The following is a 20,848-nucleotide window of genomic DNA, read 5'->3' as shown; positions in this document are numbered from 1 at the left end:
GTCCTTTCTAATTTATTTGATTGTTTTTTTTGTCTTCGTTCATTGTACACTATTTATAAAAATAATTAGGGTTTTATTTCAATATCCAATACCAATTTTTCCCTTTAATTTTTAAAAGCACCTAAAGTGATGTGGTTACAGATGTTTAATTGTTATGACAGTATTTTTAGGATCACAATTGTATTGAAACAAAGAGATTAAAATTTACAATGAATTTTGTAAAATTATTTGTGATTTGTTTCACAAAATTATGCTTAAAGTAAATAAAAAAATTATATGAAAACAATTTGAAACACAGCTCGCACTTAACCGATTTATTTTTTTATGTCACTAAAATATAAACATGAACTAGCAACATCGGGTGACGGTCAGAACTGCCATCAAAATTAAGTCACGCGAAGTAAAAAAAAATGTAAATTACCAACTGTTGTAAAATATTTTATGAAAAAACAAATAGTCTTTAAAATAATTAGTTTAGAAACAACCAACTATGAGATGCTGTGTAAACGAATTTAGTACAACATGTGAAGTTTAAGTGATTTTTTAATTGTTTGTTTTTTGTATACACTTTAAAAAAAATTAAGACTAAGGTTTCTTTTTTATATCGATTATATTAAAAGCGTAGCTGCTGTTACGCTCACATACTATATGAAGCAACCATGCCTTATTCCTCACTGTTTATAAACAGAATAAAGTTAGTAAAACTTTGTTATTGAAATATCATATTTACAAAAACTTCATAAAAATGAATGAAGACATGACAGCTGATGTGGACCCGTTGAGTACGTACTTAAGCTATCCTCTAAACAACTATTCCTCACCGCTTGAATACCAGAATGCTGTTAAACAGGAGAACTATGGATTCAGCGTCTATGACAACACTATCACTCAACAGGCACCTGTTGACAATGGTAGCGTAATTAACGGAACTGCTGACGACAAAATAGATATATCTAGTGGTAATAATGAACAAAATAACACAAATACAACACCATTAGTTGATTTCAAACCATGTTTACCGACGAGACGGAGAAAGATAAAGAAAGAAAAGAGTTCATATTTCTCCGAGAAGATCATGGACAAAGATTTCCCGTTCTATGGCTGTGCTGTTTGCAATATAAATTTTAAGACCCTCCATGAATTAGATTCCCATGTGCCCATTCATAAAGACAGGATAACTAGCTACGATCTGAGAATAAAGAATCAGATCAAAAAGAAGAAACTACAGAAAGAAATGAGGAAGAATAAGAAAGCGAAGAAGAATATCAAGAAGGAGTTCTCTGTTGAAATTGACATTAAACCCGAGGACGGATACATCGGTGATAAGAAAGCCTCGGAATTTGTAACAGAATCCGACAACCAGAGCTCGAAAGAAAACAACGTGAATATAGAACGCAATGAGGAAAACCAGCAGAATGGACCCTCGAAGTTGAGCACTCTGGACAAAAATGACGAGGATCTGGCCAAGAGACAGGAGAGAATGAATTTACAAAAGATATATAAATGTTTTGCATGCCAAAAGCAGTTCATGCTGAGCTATTACTTGAAGCTGCATGTACGATCTCATACAGGTAAGCATGCGCATGACATCCATCCGCTTGCATGCATATAATAAATTTGTATACCGTTGCTGTTATGTATGAATGTTCATCCATATTAAACCTGTACATCTTCAGAGAAACTCCAAGACTTATATCAGGAGTAGCGCTATAACCGAGCCCATTCCGTTTACATATGAGGTCGTTACACAAAACTAGTGCACTTAATTTACTATGATTAAATATTGTTTGCATATTTGTATCAGACATGGACTTAAAGATATATCTCCGTAACTAATATTTTGTAATTGAGCCATAAATGTATAATTCAGGTACACCTCATTCACGCCACACATTTTAAAACTTGAATTAATGTTATATGGGGGATTCCCATGCTATATCGGGGATCCCCAAAATTATTTTGTCTATGCCCACTAGGAGAATAAATTATTTTTTACCGGCCCCATTATAATTTATCCCAGCTAAATGGCACTACAGATCGCCCAGGCCTCTACACAACGCCCCAAATTTTTATCTGGGTCTCTTACAGCCACCAGGCATGGCCCACCAGGGGATTTATCAGCCACGTTAGTAAAGGCTGTTACAGACAATGTTTTTAGATATACATAAAAATCTTTAATAATTCGTTGAATACTCAATATATAAAACGTATTAAGATTTTGCAAGACATATTAACTTTGTCCAAGCAGTAGTTGGAGATGATTTAGATCGTCATGGTCGAAGTCTTCGTCAGTAGTCAGTGGAATTTCTTTGCCATCACCATGAGAACAGACTCCACCTAAGGCAAAAAAAAAATTATCAAAAAATATTATACTATGCTACAATCACCGATCTTAAACCTGGACATTAGTGTTTAGTAAACACATGTATATATTTTCTGCAAGTTAAGGATTTTTTTTCATCCAGGCCAGATATGATACAGAATTTTAATGAGATCAGTCCTATAAAAACACGTAACATTATATGTCGTTACTAGAATTTTTTGTTGTATGTAAATATATAATATTTTATGTATATCTATATCATCTGTCCGTGATCACGGCTGTTTGGAAGTAATCGTCACGTCAAGCAAAAAAAAATTCAGTCAGTAAAATGTCATAAACACGGATCAGTAAACAATTCCTCTCTGAAATAGCATTGATACGTACACGCTCGTCAAACACAAGCCCTTCCTTGCTGATGAATCAAACCCTATTTATCACGGGCGCCGGTAAATCTCTTCTAGATGAGAAGCCCTACTCGTGCAGCCAGTGCGGCCAGGCCTTCATCACCGCGAGCAAGCTCGGGAGGCACAATAAGAGGTATCACCTCGCGGTCAGGCACCAGTGCAGGATATGCTATAGGTTCTTCTCCAGGTACGTTGACTTCGACGTTTACGTGTTAACTAAAGTCTCGGTAGTTTAATTCACAGTGACCAGAATACTCTGAAAGTCCGAGGATCCATTCCAGAAGATTTTATTTTATATATTTATTAATACATTATCTAACTGTTGTTTGCTAATCTTCTGCCTCTAATTCTTCTCGTCATGATGCCTATTTTTTATTTTATGGAACAAAGGAACTTGAGAGTAATTTTTTATCATGTTAACTACACACTCCTGACGTTACGGTTACTTGGCAGCAGCTTCCTCTCGTCTCCGGTTCACGCGAAGTAACCGAAATATCAGGAGTGTGTGGTCAGGGAGGTTTCTAAAGCCCTGAAATGATCGCTATCAAAGAAATTTGATGTCCCTGAACCAAAATAGTCTGCATACATTTCTTTACATTTTTTTTTTTTATCGAAATTACTTCCTAAAAAAACATATTTTTTTCCCAGATTCGAATTCCTAACTCGTCATTTCGATAAAAAACACCCTGACGATAAATTGGAGGGTGAGCCGTACGGTGAGTACTGACCTGACGCGCCCGAACCGGTGCCGCGCAAGGTTTACCGCCCCTCTAACAACTGAACTGTCGCGTCTCCGTACATCCTGACAAAAAACCTACAAAATTCTTTAAACTTACATTTATTCAGTAACTTTTTAATACACACATATAACTTTATTCTGTCAAACATGTTCGAGAGACTTGAAAATACAAAAAAATATCAATTTTACTTATTTAATGAAACAAACGATCATATGTGTATCTTGGTGAGCTATATTGTACAGACTACAACGCCATCCTGCCGTACCTGAAAGAATTGGAAGCGGAGCTAAAAGAGAAATCGGAATCAAAGAAAGAAGATGACACAGAAGAATCGTGGTCGGAGCCCGGGAAGGACAACAAGGATTATATTATCAAAGAAGAATTGCAAATTGAAGAGGTTGGTTTAAATATTTATAGGATTGATTGTTTGATCGATCTTAAATGTGAAGGCCTCGTTTGCGTAAAAATCGCTACCGCTTCCGCGTAAACGTTGTCGTGAACTCGTTCTAACATTTTCGTTTCTAAGAATTATATCAGAAATATTTTTCTTTGAATTAGTTGATTGTAGCTACAAATATAATAGTAAAGACGAGTGCCCTTACCGTGGGTTTCCGCTCAGCTGCGCAGAGGAAACTGTGGAAATGAAAAATTTATACTGGATTGAAATTTTAAGAGATTTAGTGCGAGACATCCCTTGACACGAGCTGGGTCTGAACCCGGGACTCGCGGGATCATTACAGCCGGTCCGCGCACTGAGCCATCACGTCCCTGAGCTATCATGGCTTTATATAAATTTGTGAATATTTAATTTTAAAGGTGAAAGTCGATATGGATGTTGAAATTAAGTTCGAGACGGAAGTAGAGGAGGCGGAGGGGAAGGAGGGAGTCAAGGAGGAGCTGCCGGGGGAGGGGGACGTGAAGGAGGAGGGGAGCGGCGGGGAGAGTCTGGGTGGAGGGGATGAGAGGGGGGGTCAGGATGACAAGTAAGTATATGCTTATATATGTAACACTTAGCAACGTTTTTTTTAATAAAATTATGATTTCCCTGTTAGTGGATTCCACATATCCTCCAGTTACCTACACTTTGTCTGGCCATATATATATATATATATATGTATTAGCCTGAAATTTAAATGATGTACTATCAGCTGTGGCACCCGCACGGTGAACTCATGTAATGATGAGAAGTTTCCTCTCTGTTTAATGAAATTTTTATACGACTATAAACGTTCAGACTACCCTCGTATGAGATAATATCCACATTATAACAATCACCAACCATCTGTGTTCTCATTCAGCTCTGATTCCGACTACTTCCCTCCATCCACGTGGGCGGCGCCCCCGGCCTCCGCCCCCGGTCTCAGCTGTCACGTGTGCAACAAGACGCTCAGCACGAGGAGCTACATGCGAATACACATGCGGACACACACCGGGGAGAGGCCCTACAAGTGCTACGTGTGCGGCGCGGGCTTCATCACCAGCAGCAAGATGAACAGGCACGTCCTCACGCACCCGGAGACGTGGGACGGTGAGCGACGGACACCTCGTAGATACTAGATACAAATAGATTAAGAGGGTAGAAATATATTAGCAATACCAGCTAACATGAAACCATCCCGTAATGACGCTAGCATACGGGACAGGGGTCATAACATACTGGCTATAATGTTAACATTATTTCACAGAGGACGGAGTGAAACAAGAAAATAAAGAAGGAATGAAGACGGAGAGTAAAGAAGAAGATGATGACGTCAACGACAAGAAGAAGTGAGTGACAGAGTTTTGTTTGTTACACCTTAACCTGAAAACTGCTGGACGGATTTTGATGAAACCCTCCAATAGTGTGTCATACATCACAGCGAGAGGTCGCAGAGCGGTGTCCTGTCCCGAGTACGCCATAAAGATATCTTCAGCTCCCCAATAATTGGCTCAAAATTTTTTCTACGGAATTCATGTTGAATTTCCTCGGTATTGGGAATGGACTTTCCAGGTCTTTCCAGGTGTTCGACTGTTTACTTAAGCAAACAAAAACTTCCCAGTCTAACTAGACCACAATCAATATTCGCCTAAAAATGTCGACTGATCTGAATGAAACTAATATTTTCCGATGTACTAAGCGTTTTAAACTGCTTACTCCGAAGTAACCGAACCGAACCGGAAGTAACCGTAAAGTATGTAGTGTGTAGTAATCAGGAAATATTAGTTTCATTTAAATGAATATTGTCGGCGTCCGAAAATTAGAGAGGTTTTTCAAGTGCAGTTTCTTAGCGAAGTGTCTTTGAGCCCTGTCATGAGGGATCTACACGCCTCGCGGTCTCTCCTCCGTCTGCTAGACATCTTCCACTTTTTCTGCGGTGAGGCTCGTCGCTAGGCGTGTCTGGCGTTCGCCTCGGGGTATATGCTACCCAGCTTGCAAGCCTTTTCCCATGCAGCTGTGGAATATTTAGCTGATACTTCCACCAGGTCGCTGTGTATGTTTTTGTACACATTTCTATCAAACAAAGGGCCCTCTGACTTACTTTAGCTCCATTTGACCGTTTACGCTCAAACTGTTCGTATCCAAAAAATCTACCTCCTTATCTAATCATGGCCTATGTTTTTTTGCTGAACTAGTGGGCATACGACGGAGCGAAAATAATTCTTTTTATATTTCTATGTGAACTCAAAAGTTCAATTATCAGTACTATCTGGATCGCCTCGTACAAGTCTGTCCGAGCCTAAATTTAAAGTCAACGCGGACGAAGTCGCGGCAACTACTAGTATAACGCGCATTGAAAGTGTCGTTAGTGGTGGTGTGTGGTGGAGCTCGGACACGGACTGGCTCGACCGGGGAAGTACCACCCTCTCCCAGAAGATCGGGGCTGAAGTAGTCTTTAATGGCTACGTTTCGTCCGATCACTGAAAGAGTCGGTTGCCCTTTCTTACCCCTTCCCTTTTCCCTCCCTTTTCCACTTTTTCCTCCCCCTCTTCCTTAATCGAGGGTGGCAACACATCCGCAAAACCATGTTGCGGTAGTCCATGGGCGACGGTGCTACCTCCATCAGGTAGGCCGTCTGCTCGGTTAAAAAAATATACGAGTAGGTTTAATTACCAAAAATATGTTTGGTCCCTATAAGATATATTCGATTGATTAAAAAAAATCGATTATTATGTAGAAATGTAATTAATTGATATTAAATTTTCTATGAAAATGTATTTATAATGTGACGCCATCCATCCAGAGTGAAGATGAAAGCTGTTCTGGCTAAGTTCTCGAAGAAACAGAAGAATGGAGAGAAGAAAAGAAGTTCCCAGAAGAGACCGCACGCCTGCGAGTACTGCCAGAAGAGGTTCCTACACCTGGAGACCTTGCAGGTGACTGAATAACATACAGATATACACACACCCTTAAACTAACAGCTGTTAGGATTACAGCAGCTGAAAGTGTAGTCATGGCGGCCTCGAAGAACAACGACGGACAGAAACAAAATTAGTGAACAAGTGACGGCCTACATGAACATGTGTGTGTGTGTGTGTGTGTGTGTCTGGAACAACTTATCTCAAACGATTTGAGGGTAGTCTTCACTTTCAACTGTATTTTATCAACATATTCAGAAATAACCTGACATTTATGCACAGTATGTACACTGGTAGCGAGGCCGCGGGGCGAGCTAGTATGAGTCACTAGACAACAAACAAACTTGTGACAAAAAAGTGTTTTGAATATGAATGTGAACACCCTGTATCCGGCAGGTACATAAGAAGTCCCACTCCGGGGAGCTCCTGCGCCACGAGTGTCACTACTGCCTGGCCGAGCTGGGAGACGCGGCCGCGCTCAGGGTGCACGAGGAGGAACACGAGGGTACACAGGGGACGCAGGGGACACCCGCCCGACCCTACCTGTGTACCATATGCGGGAACACGTACCAGAAGAGAGAGAGCATGGTGAGATGGAACACGCGGGTCGTACTACATATATATATATAGGCTTCTAACAAAATCATTCAAAAATCTACTTGTCTTATAAAGCCAGTACTTTTAAATAACGACAAGCCTTAACTGGAACAAACTCATTATTATATTAAATCAAAACACCTTAAATAACTTAAATTCTATTTACAAACAAACAAGTCGCGGCGACAAAATACTTTCCCGCGTAAAAGTGACCAAACCAGATGTCATCGCTGTGACGTCACTTCGGGTGCGTTCAGGAATTTGAAGGATCGGTTCAAATTAAATGTGTGTCCCCTAAATATATATAAAAACGTTATATATAGTGTTACGTGTGGCGCCCTCTGTGCGCACTAACTATAACTTACTATAATCCTTAGTTATTTCTGTAACTGATTATAATGACTTACAACACTGAGCCGTTGTTGTTAGTGATGGCGACATTTGAGCATCAGCTTGTGTGTGAACTATGAACACCGGCTTCAGACGGTTTGTAAGGACGTTACTGGAAGTGACGCTGAACATTAAGGATCGAGCCTGAGACTGTACCTCAGACAATGTAAATATATATATATAGTGTAACCAGCCCCCGTCAACCCTGTCTCCAGATCTACCATCGCAAGGGCCACACGTCCTCCAAGTCGTTCCCGTGCCCGCTGTGCCCGGCCAGCTTCTCCGCGTCCTGCAAGCTGTCTCGGCACGCCCTCACCCACCGGACGGCGCGCTACACGATGCGCTTCGAGTGCCCCGTGTGCGCGCACATGTTCAACACCAAGTACCACATCCAGATGCACCTCACCACCCACCAGAAGGAGGGCCTGTTAGTATGGCTTGACTGGACCCACACTATACACATACCACCACTTCCGCCTGTCAAACAGTTGATCCATGTCACCCAGCACTCTTTGAACGTTAATTTACTTCACGTCTCTGCCTGGTCTGTCTGAGGTGGTTCCGCAAACACCCGTCCAGCCTCACGACGTTTCATTCATGGACATTGACGGCGCTGGACGCCTCGGAATACAGATTAAAAATATATAAACAGATGGCGCTGTAGTCAGTATGTAGGTTATGAAGTTCTGAACGGAGTGTATATATATAGTCATATTAATATATCATTGTATATTTTCCAGTATCCAGGAGGAGAACAGGAACGAGATCCTGGCGATGGTGCTGCAGAACGCCCGCAAGATACCCAAGACGCCGGAGGTAGCGGTCAGCGACGCGCTCCAGCCGGACGAGAGGAGCCGCGTGTGCAACATATGCGGCGAGGTGTTCCAGCACTTCTACTTCCTGGAGGAGCACCTCAAGAGCCACGGGTCGAAGATAGCCATCGACGACAAGGAAGACGCCAAGAAGCACATCTGCACGGTCTGCAACAAGGGCTTCAAGCTGCACTACTACCTCAAGCTGCACAGCTTCACTCACACCAAGGAGAAGCCGTTCATCTGCCAGCAGTGCGGGAAGGGCTTCATCACGAGGGGGAAGCTCAAGCGGCACCTCGAGACCCACACGGGCCTCAAGAAGTACCAGTGCCACATATGCTACAAGTTCTTCACCAGGCCCAGCTACCTGAGGATCCACGTGCGGACCATCCACGGCACCCAGGACTACAACTTCCGCTTGGAGAAGCAGTACGGGCTCACCTCGCTCCCGGTCGCGGACCGGATGTGACGTGAGCTGATGGCCGCGTGATATCTGCGTGTAGACATCCGGTAACAGTCGTGAAGCGCGCTTTGATGCGGCGTGCTGAACAGCTGGACGAGGTGGCGGTCCTCCCTGCGGTACTTATATTGTTGATCCGTGCGTGTAAATAAGGTTAAAGAGTTTTTATATAAGAAAATGTCAATTTAATAAAAATACAAACGCACTTGTTTATTATTTTGTTGAGTTTAAGAAAGAATATATCAATAAACGGCTCGGTTTTTAAGGTTTTTTATTTATTTGTGAACAAGCGGTCCACCGAGTTGTCAGTAGGTAGAGTGACGTCACGAGCCTTGCCTGGACTGTCGGCCGTCATCAGGGCGTCAGGCTGGTGGAGGTGAGCTCGCAGACGGCTCGAGCGAGAATGTTTACAGACACTTGATCCACGATTTGGCAAAATTATTAAAAGCGCCATCTAGCGATGTAAAAACGAAACATGTTCCATCGGCCGCCGCTAACTACTAGCGCCGCTATGCAGCCGGAGCGGCGGAAGGCAGAACTACTCGATACTTAATTTCCATACAAAAATTCCCAAGGACGTCTACAAATCCCGTGTTGTATGAGAAAATGTTTGCGTGTGTGTGTGTCAACTACGCATGTGTTAAGGTTCGAGAGCCTCTGCTCCCTTAACCCTACTCGTTTCAAACGTCATAGAAACCATCAAATGAGAAGAGACTTTAATTTGTAGGTATACCGCTCAACTATTTTTGTCGAAATTTTGTTATTATTGTCTTTCTAAGCGCGAGTGAGTAAGTTTTAATTAGCTAATTCGTGAATTTATTAACAAATTATGGAAAATCATAGCTGTGAGCCTTGTACCTACTGTGTGTGTTTAACGAAATTAATTACGAGCACATCTTCAATGTTGTCGTTTGATAAAATATGTGACCAGCTTGGATTTAACTAAAAGAAAGCTAATGTTACTCGTTTTTTTTAAAGTTATGATAGTTTTAATCAGCTAGCAGGTTGCGTACACACAAATAAGTTATTTGTCTGTTGTTTTCATATAATAATAATAATAAGAAGAGTGTTTGGCTCTCCGCTGGATATTCTGATTTAAATAACTTTTATAAAGCGGTGCTGAACAGATCCTAATGGTTTTAAGGTACTTTCGTGGCTCAGAGGTAGGTGATAGATTCATAAAATATATAGATGTTAGTTCTAATGGGACTGCTGTAACGTTATCAATGGTTTAGAGGAGGAAATTATGATGAAAATGTTTTTTTTATTTTTTAGAGCTCTAGAGAATAACGCATAACACCGTTTGGCCTTTTTGGTGAACTTTGTATCTACATAATTACTGGTCTGATTGCTTTTATTTGAGACTTTTTGATGTACCATGCTCTATGAGAATGTGATAACGTGACGGTGCTCTGGTGAATAGCAGACACCGGAGAAGAATCTCAGAGGTTTGTCCTCTCCGCGACCTCTATTTTCGATGCCTTTTACCTGCTGCTCTCGGTGGTTTTTACTAGCCGTAAAGTAAGCCTCTCGGTCGTTATAGTGTACCCTCTGAAGAACAATTTAATTCCTTCATGTTAGATCGTCCTGGTTCCCTTCTTCATCCACAAGCAAAGCATTGGAACAGTTGCGGCTAGAATCTGTCTTTTCTATAATTTGGATGACTTCAAGGACATAGAGAATAGGGCTATTATATTATAAGGAAAGTAAGTTTAATAGAATTCGAGTACTATCCTATCCTTAATTAAATAATTATTATATTTAGGTCAAAAAAACGGCAAAAAAATATATATGTCTGTTCAAATGAAACAAGAGACGATCGCTCAATTTATATTTGTAGGAACAACATTCTCGATGACGCAGAAACAACAGCGCTTCAGCAAGAAGAAAAAGTCGCTGACTATAGCCAGGAAGAGGTCGCTCATATCACCGAGGACATCACACACTTTGTTGTTCGGGTCGCCACCAACAGCTTTGAACAACTCCTTGAAGAACGACAGCAGACTGTAACAACAGTTGCAACAGTTCGCTTTTAAACATTTCGTCAAATATTCGTAAGAGTCCTCCGGGCTCAGTGGCTTCTTCGTGTCTTCGGGTCTCTTGACGTCTTCTTGGTCTTCTTCTATTTCGGTTTTCGGAGGTTTTTCTTTCTTCTCCGATTTCTCAGCATTTTTTGCGAAGAATCTCTGTAATTTATAGCTTTTTGTTTATTTAAAACTCATTTAACACTTCCATCGATGTAATATTAAAGTGTGATTGTTTTATTTGAATCTGCTGGACTCGAACTTCAGTCAAAGCTTCGTGTCCTGACTCGAGTTCATGAAATTATAGTTCTATACATATATTCAAATATCGGAACAGAGATGGAATAGACTTCACAAAGTGTCCATCAATGTTATGTACTTCGAAGGCAGCCCTAGTAGGTTCTTTTCAAATATGGTTAGGTAGAGAGAGGAGCTTGGGCGGTGGAGGTGAGCGTTTAACGCGCGTTAGTTAGGGGCCCCTTAAACCCACACCTGTGGCGCAAGTCACAGATACTTGAAGCTCCCCTCCCTGCAACGCGATGGACCCGGCGCCCGCACGGAGAATCCATTGAATGCTAAGAGGTTTCGTCTAACTCGTTGCGTCTGCTCAAAAGAAACGCTGGTTGGATATTATCTCTTATCGAGCTTAAAGGCCATTATTATTGTCCTATTATACCCAAAAGTAATACATATAAATAAGTATCCAGAGACCATTTAAGTTTTAAACTAAATAAATTCTAATGAATCCCTACTTTAAGCTTCGTGTCCGCCATAACGCCGGCCGGTGCCTTCGTGTTTTTCACAGCATCCCTGTTGTATCAACTCACTTCAATAATTTACTCCATTCTACTAAATTTTCATCTCGACATCTGCGTCAACGCTCTGTCGACAGTTTGCTTTCTTTATGTGACAAATGATTTTAAGCCAGTTTTTATTTAACGGACAACCTTATATACGAATAATGAAATACCTATGTATTGTTTTATATATTATATAGAGTAATTACTGATAAAAATTATTATAATCTATTGTTAGCATATATATAATTATTTAATTAATTTATTAAACTGAAGCTTCTTACGCGACTTGCAACGTGGTTGCGTTAAACTTTTTACGCTCTGGGGGGGGGGGGGGGTAAAAGAAATAGAGCGAGAAGGAATGTCAATCGTGACTGTCAGTGATGATAATAAAGTTCTTCTTAAAGGAACACTAAAGATTCCTTAAAGATCAATTCCTACTCCCTCCTGTTCTCATTCCCACATTAGGAAGTTCCGCTTCTTCCGCGCGAGACTCCACGCACAGTAAATTTTTGTACATATATATTTTAAACCGTTTTCAGTGTTGTCGAGTCGTTTCTAAGATTAATTTTTTCATTAACCACAAATCTTCATTTATTTATTACTACTTCTATCAGGTTCGGGTTCGGGCGAAATAAAACTCGATCGTACATAATAAAAATTTCAAACAGCATATATTGTAGAAATAAAAAAATACATGTTACAAATAAAAACTCTTTTTTAAGCTAAAAAAAAAATCCTTACTCTAACCGTGACGGAGGAGAAGAAAACATCAGATTATAAACTAACGTTTATTTTTTGATTAATAATAATAATAAATGATTATAAACACAGGACCGACTTGTCATTTTCGGGACTCTAGAGCTCTCTAGGTAATGTCAAATCGTCTGTCGCCGGCCGCGTGACGTCATAACCTCTACACTTACATCTAGAACCGTCGAAGCACGCTCGCGCCACGAGCGGGCGGCGCCGCGGGCGGAGGGTAGCCGCCGATATCCTCACATCTCATATATATAACGAAATCTATACGGATCTACTGTGAAATCTGTATAGATTTTAAGTCGAATCTGTATAGATTTTCTGCGAAATCTGCACAGATCCGAGCCGCCGTCCGCCGGAGCGCCGTCCGCGTGTGTTCATCAAATAAACTTCAAAAATATCAACATTAAGGAGGCGAGTCCCGCGGCGCGCTGACCGCGGACACACTTACGGCCAAGAAGCGAATACTAAATACTTTTTATATTAAATTGTTTTTTTTTCTTTCAAAGCGAGAGATGGCAGTGTCGTGGTCGTGTTTTTACTGGAACAAATAAATTAAGTTACTATTTGTATGTATATATAAAGGTATTTCTTGTGTGTAGGTCTTCTGCGTGCTCCACCTCTAAGCAGGCTGCGGCGTGTTGGACTTCTCCTTTTTCTTTTCCTTCTTCTTCTTGAGGAAGGAGGGCGTCCGGAGCCCTTTTTTCTTCTTCTTGTCCTTCTTGGGCGAGTCTTCTGTGGACACCTCCTTGGAGGGGGAGCCCTGGGTTGGCAAAAAAATTAACACATTGCATTTATTAAAAAAAAATATTTAAAATCTTAAAAATTCAATGGTTTTAATATATTTTTTTCTTTCAAAAACTCGTTTTTATGGAAACTTAATTTTGATTTGAACGCTAAAGAAGCATTATCCTATCTTCTGCCGTCCCGCGGCTCTCCCGACATACTTCGAGTAACCCAACCCACCTCTTTACTGCTGTGTGAGAAGGTGCTCTGGTGAGCGTCCGAATGGTCGCCGTTCAACGTCTGTTCGCCTGACACACAATAATACATTAATATAAGTGAAAGGAACACAAATACGACTTGTATATGATACAGCACTTATCTCTGGGAGACGAACAACATGCAGGTCGAAACAGCGTGTGAGGTAACACGAGGCTCGAGTGGAAAGAACATTGTCCGATTACAAGTGAAGTTAAAGGTCGGATCACGTATTACTAAAGGTTAACCAGTTATATTATATAAAAATGATTATAGCCGGTCGTATTCGTATATATTCGGCCATAGCCGGTCGCATTCGAACATGTTCGGCCGTAGTCGGACATATTCGGGTATATTCGGCCATAGTCGGTATATTCATTCAACTGTGTAGGTCAGATAATAATCGGACAATCAACATTTCCACTCTTTATAAACACAAAAAACAACAAAGCCGTACTCACCTCCGCCCATCAGCGTTGATCTCCGTACACGGAACCAACCGAAAGCTGAGCATGCAAACGAACACACGGACAAACACAACAGTACTTTAATATAGTGTTGTTGCCGTCCGAGCCAAGAGTTAAAGCAAACAAGATCAGTTAGAAAATAGTTTATTAGTTAATAGTGATGAGACACACACAGCATGCGACAGTAGCGGTGTCGGGTTACAAATATGGCTTACAGCTTAGAATAACTAAAGCAAACAGAGTACAACACTAAAAAGTTACACAACACCCAGCATTAAAAACCAGCCCTAAGCTAAACCAGCTGCGTCAGAAGCTGCCGCATCTCTTTTGCAGCTGATTGAAATCGAAACTCTCCGTGAGCCTGAACTTGGATATAATTCTATAGAACAGCGTGTCGTCGTACGGTGGCCAGGTGGAGTGCAGTATTTTATTGCTCCTGGACCTGGAACTGTAGATATACTTTTCGGTGGTGGAATCGAACCTTGAACTCTCGCAGGTGTTGTAATTGGAGGTGCTGGCGTCGGCCTCGTCTAAACACCTGCTGTCCGTCAATATGCTAGAGCATTTTTCCACGAAGTCAGTCTTCCTATCGTAATCCACAACCAGGAAGCTGGGTGTCTTGTTGTCAGAGAATTTTTTGGTCGACTTCGGTGAAGGCTTCTCGATAATTAAATTGTCGTCGAAGGACAGCCAGTACTTGATGCCGCCGCTGTGCACCGTCTGGGACATCGATATTACGTTAATTTTCTTCACAAACGGCGAGTCCGCGTCACAGACGGATTCGTTTGGGCTGGACCCTGTCCTCCTGATGGGGGACTCCGTGCACACCTCGAACACCTTCCTCAGGGGAGAGGACGATCTGTCGTAGATATCGGAATCGACAAACGCCGTATTCATGACTTCGCCATCAGTGACAAAACTTTCGCTCGAATTCTTCGGGATCTCGTATGTTCTTAACGACCTCTCCAATAAATCGTCTCCAATCCCAGCATGTACGTCCGTCTGGCTGTAATACGTGAACGACACGTCCGCACTGTCTGTGACGAACGTGGAATTCGGTGTCACCTCATTATGAAACACACTGTCACGGCTGCAGTCAGGGTCCTGGCTACTCTCACTTAAAAAACCCATTTTAGCTTCATCATCATCACACACTGGGACTTCATCCACAGCTCTCAGCCCGGAACTATCTTCTTTCAGTACATCCGTGATAGAAGTATCATTTAAGAGGAGTATCTTATCAGAAGTCGTATATATGATGTCCTCGCAGTCCACCACGGTGACAACCCTCTTCGTGTTACCTCTCTTCTTATTTTTTCTGTCACAACAGTAGACGGCCCTGTCGAATATGAAGTAGACCACAGCTTCAACGATTCTCTGTGGGTAACTCGCCTCGGTCTCGCTGCTCTCGCTCAGCTCTGTGTTGTTGTAGCTTAAATTCTTCTCATAATCCAGAACCATTTCCGTGATAGAGAAGGCATCTTTATCGTCTTCGTCGTTATCGTCACCTGATCGTAAGTCAACGCGAGTTTGGTCGTTGGTTTGTTTGTTGTGTTCCTCTTGGACCTGAACTTCAAATCTTTTCAATATCACGCTGATCACTTCAGCTATTACTTCGTATTTTTCAAACTCCACCGTTGAATCTAGGCTAGGCACGGTCATGGAACTTCCGCCGCTCAGGGAGCTGGTTCTCTTCTCTCCCTTGCTTTCTTCCTCAAAGTTTCGCGTTTTTTTGTTTGTGTCATCATTTTCACTAGTTGTAACATAACTTTCGGGTTGCGCTAAATTTTCTCTTTCAAATTCGTTTCCCGAAACTCTCCCGTCATTTCTTCCATTTGGATTTTCCTCAACGCGTTCTCTGAAGACGTTTTCGTTATATATGACAGTCTTGTTGCTGTCGCTGCACGAGTCCGACGAGCTCTTAGACTCCTCTAGGATCGGCTCTAAGACAGTCTGCACCGCGTGTTCTATCACCTTCATCGGCGACTGTTTCCTCGTCTCGTTTCTATTATAGTCCTCACAGTAGAAGTCTATCGGCACTGAATAGTCTCTAATGTCTTTGTCAACGAGAGCTTTCACCGGACTGTCGTACACGGCCTCTTCAAAGTCCATATCGTCTATAAAACTGTGATATTCTCCTTCAGCTGAACCAGCCTCCTCGTCTACTTTAACGTACACGGCTCGATATATATCATCTCTATCTTTTTCCTTCGCGTCATTCTTAAACTCGTCTAAGTTGGTTTCCATTCTACTGGCATGCGTCATTTCCTCAACAACCGTCCGATTCCCTGACGAGAAGCTGTGTCCGATGTCACCTAAATAATTATCCTCGTTAAATTCCTGACTATCAACGAACTCCTGGTTCGTCACTTTGAACACGGGTACTGTGTCTTCTTTAACTTTGACCTTTAAAGGTCTGTCATCTTTATCATTTGAAGCTTTACCAGCTATGTTATCACACGAGAAATACCTCACAGCGTCATCCGAATACCTCGGATAAGAGTAGGCAATGCTCCCACAAGAATAACACTTGGGCAAATGATAATGAGTCGGTTCCGGGTCTCTTATATACGAATTAATGAAGCCGCTGTGTGAATTCGTCCGATACAAGTTACTGCATTTCGATGTGGAGCGATTCCGAGATGAGGAATCGATTTTACATCGATCTAAATCGATCGACGGTATCGATATCAGACTGGACCGACTGCCCACGCTGTCAGTATTACACGACACGTAATTGGACATGGCTAGTTTATGGTGAAGGCTGGTTTTACACTTGGGTATTGTGTTATATTTCTGTACGGTGCAGTCAAAGCCGGGAGCCCGGGAGTATTTGTGCAGGGAGCGCTTGTGAGATGATAGGGCCTCGTGCGTTCTGATATCCCTTGAACCTGTTAGTAGATAGTGTAATGTTAGGCGGGTAGCATGAGAATGTTATTTGGAAGTCTGATCGAAGTATCTGTGGAGGTGACGACAGCCGATGGAACAATGTGGAATGCCATCAGGACGTGAACGAGCCAACAGACGGAGACAATGTAACACGAAAGACGAAGACGAAACATAAACAGCCAGCACCAAACCTAGTCTCTTTAACTTGTTAGTTTCCTGCCCTTTTTTACATAAAAAATTCAGATGAGACGACTAGCTTAAGATTGCTCTAATGACAATATAATTTATGAAGGAGTAGGCTACGCCCGCGACTTCGCCCGCGTGGATCACGGAATCGGGTTTACAGACAAAGTGCTGATGGACACTTAAATGATATGGACAGAGCAACCCAACTGCGCGGTAAATAAAATGAAACACCGCATATGATATTATTACGAAACTGATCAGAAAGTTTCATCACAATCCGTTCAGCAGTTTCTTCTTGGAAGTCCATCCTGAAAAACTTTCTCTATTAAATATGAATAGGTAAGTCGGACGAATGCTTTAAACTCATCTCCATAGTTTCTCTAATTTATCTTCTCTTTACTCTATTTCTCTCCCCTTTCGTATCTTCTCCCTCACACACAGCATCGTTCGCGCTACATCACCCAACCCCTCTCCTACCACCACTATCCCCCCTCTCACCTCTGGCGACAGTGCTAAGGCTAGTCGTGGTCCTACTGACGATCACAATTTTCTTTGGTTCCGCCGGCAGGAACACCTCGTCATCAGACAGGAGGTACGGGTCACGGGACGCTTAAGATATTATGTTAAGTATAGGACAGTGGGCTTAAGGCTCCGTACAGACGTGATAACGACTCGGAGTATACGAAGACATGTATTAGTAAAAGAACAGAAGAATTAAGCCAATGTATAAAGAACAGTTAGAAACTAAATATATCACATGCAAGTGCAAAAAAATCACATGCTGGAGGTTCCACAAACACATACCTACTTGATGTTTACGGTAGTCTGGAATAATATTTTTTGTACGATCATAATATCGTCTATAAATGCTACAAACGTCAAATAGGTATCTGGTGGTAGGCTCTAACAAGGTCTAACCTCTGGTCCGATCGGCGTGGTCGCGTTCGGCATTCAAGAAATCTGACGGGTCTAGGGACAAACGGACATGCTCACTAAACTATAAAGATCAAACGGCTACGGCTATAGCTTAGCCGGCTAAACTTATTATTGAATGTATTAAGTATGTTCTGTAATGAATCATGCGTTACGAGATTCAAGTCGTTCTAAGTACGTTGTATGTTAAACTAAACTCATTTAATCATATCTAGATTGCTTCATGCGGACTAACATCTATATAAAAGCTCAAGGAAATGTAGTATGTCATTGAATCTCAGTTTAGTTTTTCGAGGGTAGGAGCTTCAAAAGACCTTACCATCACTCAGCACAACCTCCGGCTGGCTCATCACGGGGACCTGCTTCGTCTCTATTCTCAGCACGCGTTGTTCTGAAAGTTACATCGGAAATGGTATATCTCATCCGTAAAACATTAAACTGATGTAAAATCATAAAATACTGAACACAAACTACTCTTGAGTCTGTTGTTAGACATTATTTAACGCTTTTAATTCCGGCCGTCATGGCCTGACAGTCGGTCACTCGCAGCTACTGAACAACCAATACTCAGTCTGTAATGTATAGGATCCTGTTCCGGGAGCTACCTTCTCGCGACTCGTCCTCGGTGTCGGGGGCGGAGCGCTGCGGCGCGCTGAGAGCCTCCGACTCTGATATGTCCGTGTCGTCTGCGCACAGGACGGTATGATCATAATACTTCTGTTTCAAATCCGCCACACATAAGATGCGTACTTGTTACATGTATTGTAATGTTTAAGTTACTAAGTTAACCATGAAACGTTACGTTCCTCCTTCATTCTTTAAGTGTGTCTGCGATAAATGATTATATTATTTTCCACTTAACTCACACCCCTTCTCACCACTTTCCTATGCACTCACGCCCTTCTCACCACTTTCCTATACGCTCACACCCCTCCTCATCACTTTCCTATACGCTCAAACCCCTTCTCACCACTTTCCTATGCACTCACGCCCTTCTCACCACTTTCCTATGCACTCACGCCCTTCTCACCACTTTCCTATGCACTCACGCCCTTCTCACCACTTTCCTATGCACTCACGCCCTTCTCACCACTTTCCTATGCACTCACACCCTTCCTCATCACTTTCCTACATACTCACACTCCTGGCCGCGCTGTTTCCTCTCCACCACCCGCTTGTACTCGTCTATGTCGGTGTCCGTGACATGGTCGAAGGGGTTCCTGGCGTAGGGCGCGCTGTACATGGTCGCGTTGTGCTGATATCCTCGCTGTATGATGCCCTTCGACGCCGCTCCCATCAAGATCTTGAACACGGTTCCAGATTGTACAACATACAGACACACTTCTATTGCAATCCGGATACACGTTAAAGCGACACGCTTGCCTCAGCATCCATTAGCCGATCTCCTGAGAGGCTGTTTCTGGTGACTCAGGGTGCTTGTGTGAACTCGACGAGTTCAAGGCCATATTGTTGTGTCACATCAGTTAACGTTACAGGAGAGGTAATGAGAGATATGAGTGAATTGAAAAATGTTAGACTAACTTAATCCGATAGATGGCAGTGTACATGAGTGTGTGTGTGTGTGTGAGTGTGTGTTATTTGCAGTTTTGTAAGTTCCTTACAAACTGTTCATTTATATGAAAGCCGTTAGTCAGACATTTTAAATATGTCTACGGCACCTTAAATGGAATCCATCGGATGGCACCGAGGTCGCTTTACTGGAACTGCTTGTGTGTCTGTGTGTGTGCGTGTGCGTGTGCGTGTGCGTGTGTGTGCGTGCGCGTGCCTACACTCACCACATGGTCGCCGGTGTGCGTGCCGGCCGCGTCCTCGGGCAGCAGGCGCGCCTCGTCCCTGGCCACCCCCTCCAGTATGTGCGACTGCGGCCCGGCGCTGATCTTGTCCGCGCGGCGATTCTCTTTTATCTTAACGTATTGAACATTCGGTCAAGTAACGCACAACGGCCCTAACCTCCGCGGGGCCGCCGCGAGGCAGCTCCCGTCGCTTCCACCACTCAAGCGTCCTCATTACTCACAAGCTGTGTAGGTATCGTGTCGCGCGGCCTTATTTACTGAACTAAAAGGCCTTCGTACTTTGAGGCGGTGCGCCTCGAGGGGCTGTATCAGAACCCTCTTCGTATCTAACTCCATCAACGACTTAGTTGGCAGCAAAAGATTAAAGATAAACACATCTGTATCTTATCTTTTCACTTTATGCTGTCGTTTTGATGTCAGTCCGTATGTACATTAATGATTTTAACTTTTTTTTTCAGACAAAACCACTAGATATTTGTTTAACGAAAGGCTCTACCCACGGACGTCTATAGAGTGGATATTATTTGCTGAATCCATTTTGATGAGACTATATTTTAAACTGACAATTGTCACAAAAAAATAATTATCTTGGCTGTTCGTTTGTGTGTAGATCACACGTGACTATCTCTTTACTGAGTTTTGCCTACACCCTAGCTGTCTGTGTGTTCGTCTGTGTGTTACCTGCTGCTGAAGCTGTTTGAACTCCTTGGGATTGGTATTTTTGGGCACGAATTGTAGAGTGTCGATCTTGACCGGCGTCGAGTGTGCCGGCGACCCGTCTTGGACCCACTGTGCAGGACAAAAGGAAACGTTAATGTTGCCAGATATTAGGGAGGGTTAAGGTCGTGAGGTCGGGGTCGGGGTCGGGGGAGGGGCCATCGAGCTTGTACAAACAGGTCCAGGCAAAGTAACAGGAGTACATACGTGTGACTCTCC

The 20,848-nt window shown here is 42.6% G+C and overlaps 3 protein-coding genes across 10 annotated transcripts in view; 1 reads left to right on the top strand and 2 right to left on the bottom strand.

Moving 5' to 3' along the window:
- Nucleotides 1-351: 351 nt before the first annotated feature.
- Nucleotides 352-9,327, top strand: LOC116776848 (zinc finger protein 572-like). The gene is made up of 11 exons (XM_032670111.2): nt 352-1,571; nt 2,785-2,914; nt 3,376-3,443; nt 3,710-3,864; nt 4,284-4,450; nt 4,766-4,995; nt 5,153-5,234; nt 6,689-6,821; nt 7,200-7,391; nt 8,006-8,217; nt 8,531-9,327. The coding sequence occupies exons 1-11, from the start codon at nt 746-748 to the stop codon at nt 9,069-9,071; spliced, it is 2,736 nt and encodes a 911-aa protein (XP_032526002.2). The 5' UTR covers nt 352-745; the 3' UTR covers nt 9,072-9,327.
- Nucleotides 9,328-10,879: 1,552 nt separating this feature from the next.
- Nucleotides 10,880-11,993, bottom strand: LOC116776875 (uncharacterized). Its single transcript, XM_032670162.2, has 2 exons — nt 11,839-11,993; nt 10,880-11,248 (listed from the first exon to the last, which is right to left on the bottom strand). Exons 1-2 carry the CDS (start codon nt 11,857-11,859, stop codon nt 10,886-10,888), a joined length of 384 nt encoding a protein of 127 aa, XP_032526053.2. The 5' UTR covers nt 11,860-11,993; the 3' UTR covers nt 10,880-10,885.
- Nucleotides 11,994-12,531: 538 nt separating this feature from the next.
- LOC116776874 (protein hu-li tai shao) overlaps nt 12,532-20,848 on the bottom strand; it is a 32,082-nt gene continuing 23,765 nt past the window's right edge. For 2 of the 8 annotated variants that reach the window (XM_032670156.2, XM_061529091.1), the window contains 10 exons: nt 20,594-20,701; nt 19,895-20,023; nt 19,239-19,401; nt 18,704-18,784; nt 18,418-18,489; nt 18,084-18,134; nt 17,664-17,774; nt 13,609-13,676; nt 13,263-13,405; nt 12,532-13,183 (listed from right to left, as the gene is read on the bottom strand). In XM_032670156.2, the coding sequence (XP_032526047.2) occupies nt 13,265-13,405; nt 13,609-13,676; nt 17,664-17,774; nt 18,084-18,134; nt 18,418-18,489; nt 18,704-18,784; nt 19,239-19,401; nt 19,895-20,023; nt 20,594-20,701 (924 nt within the window). In that variant the 3' untranslated portion in view covers nt 12,532-13,183; nt 13,263-13,264. The other 6 variants (XM_032670158.2, XM_061529093.1, XM_061529094.1 and 3 more) reach the window with 4 other exon arrangements.

Source organism: Danaus plexippus, assembly GCF_018135715.1.
Source record: "Danaus plexippus chromosome 29 unlocalized genomic scaffold, MEX_DaPlex mxdp_36, whole genome shotgun sequence".
NCBI lineage: Eukaryota > Metazoa > Arthropoda > Insecta > Lepidoptera > Nymphalidae > Danaus > Danaus plexippus.
Note: the sequence above shows the minus strand (reverse complement) of the source record. Positions and strands in the feature narration are given on the sequence as shown.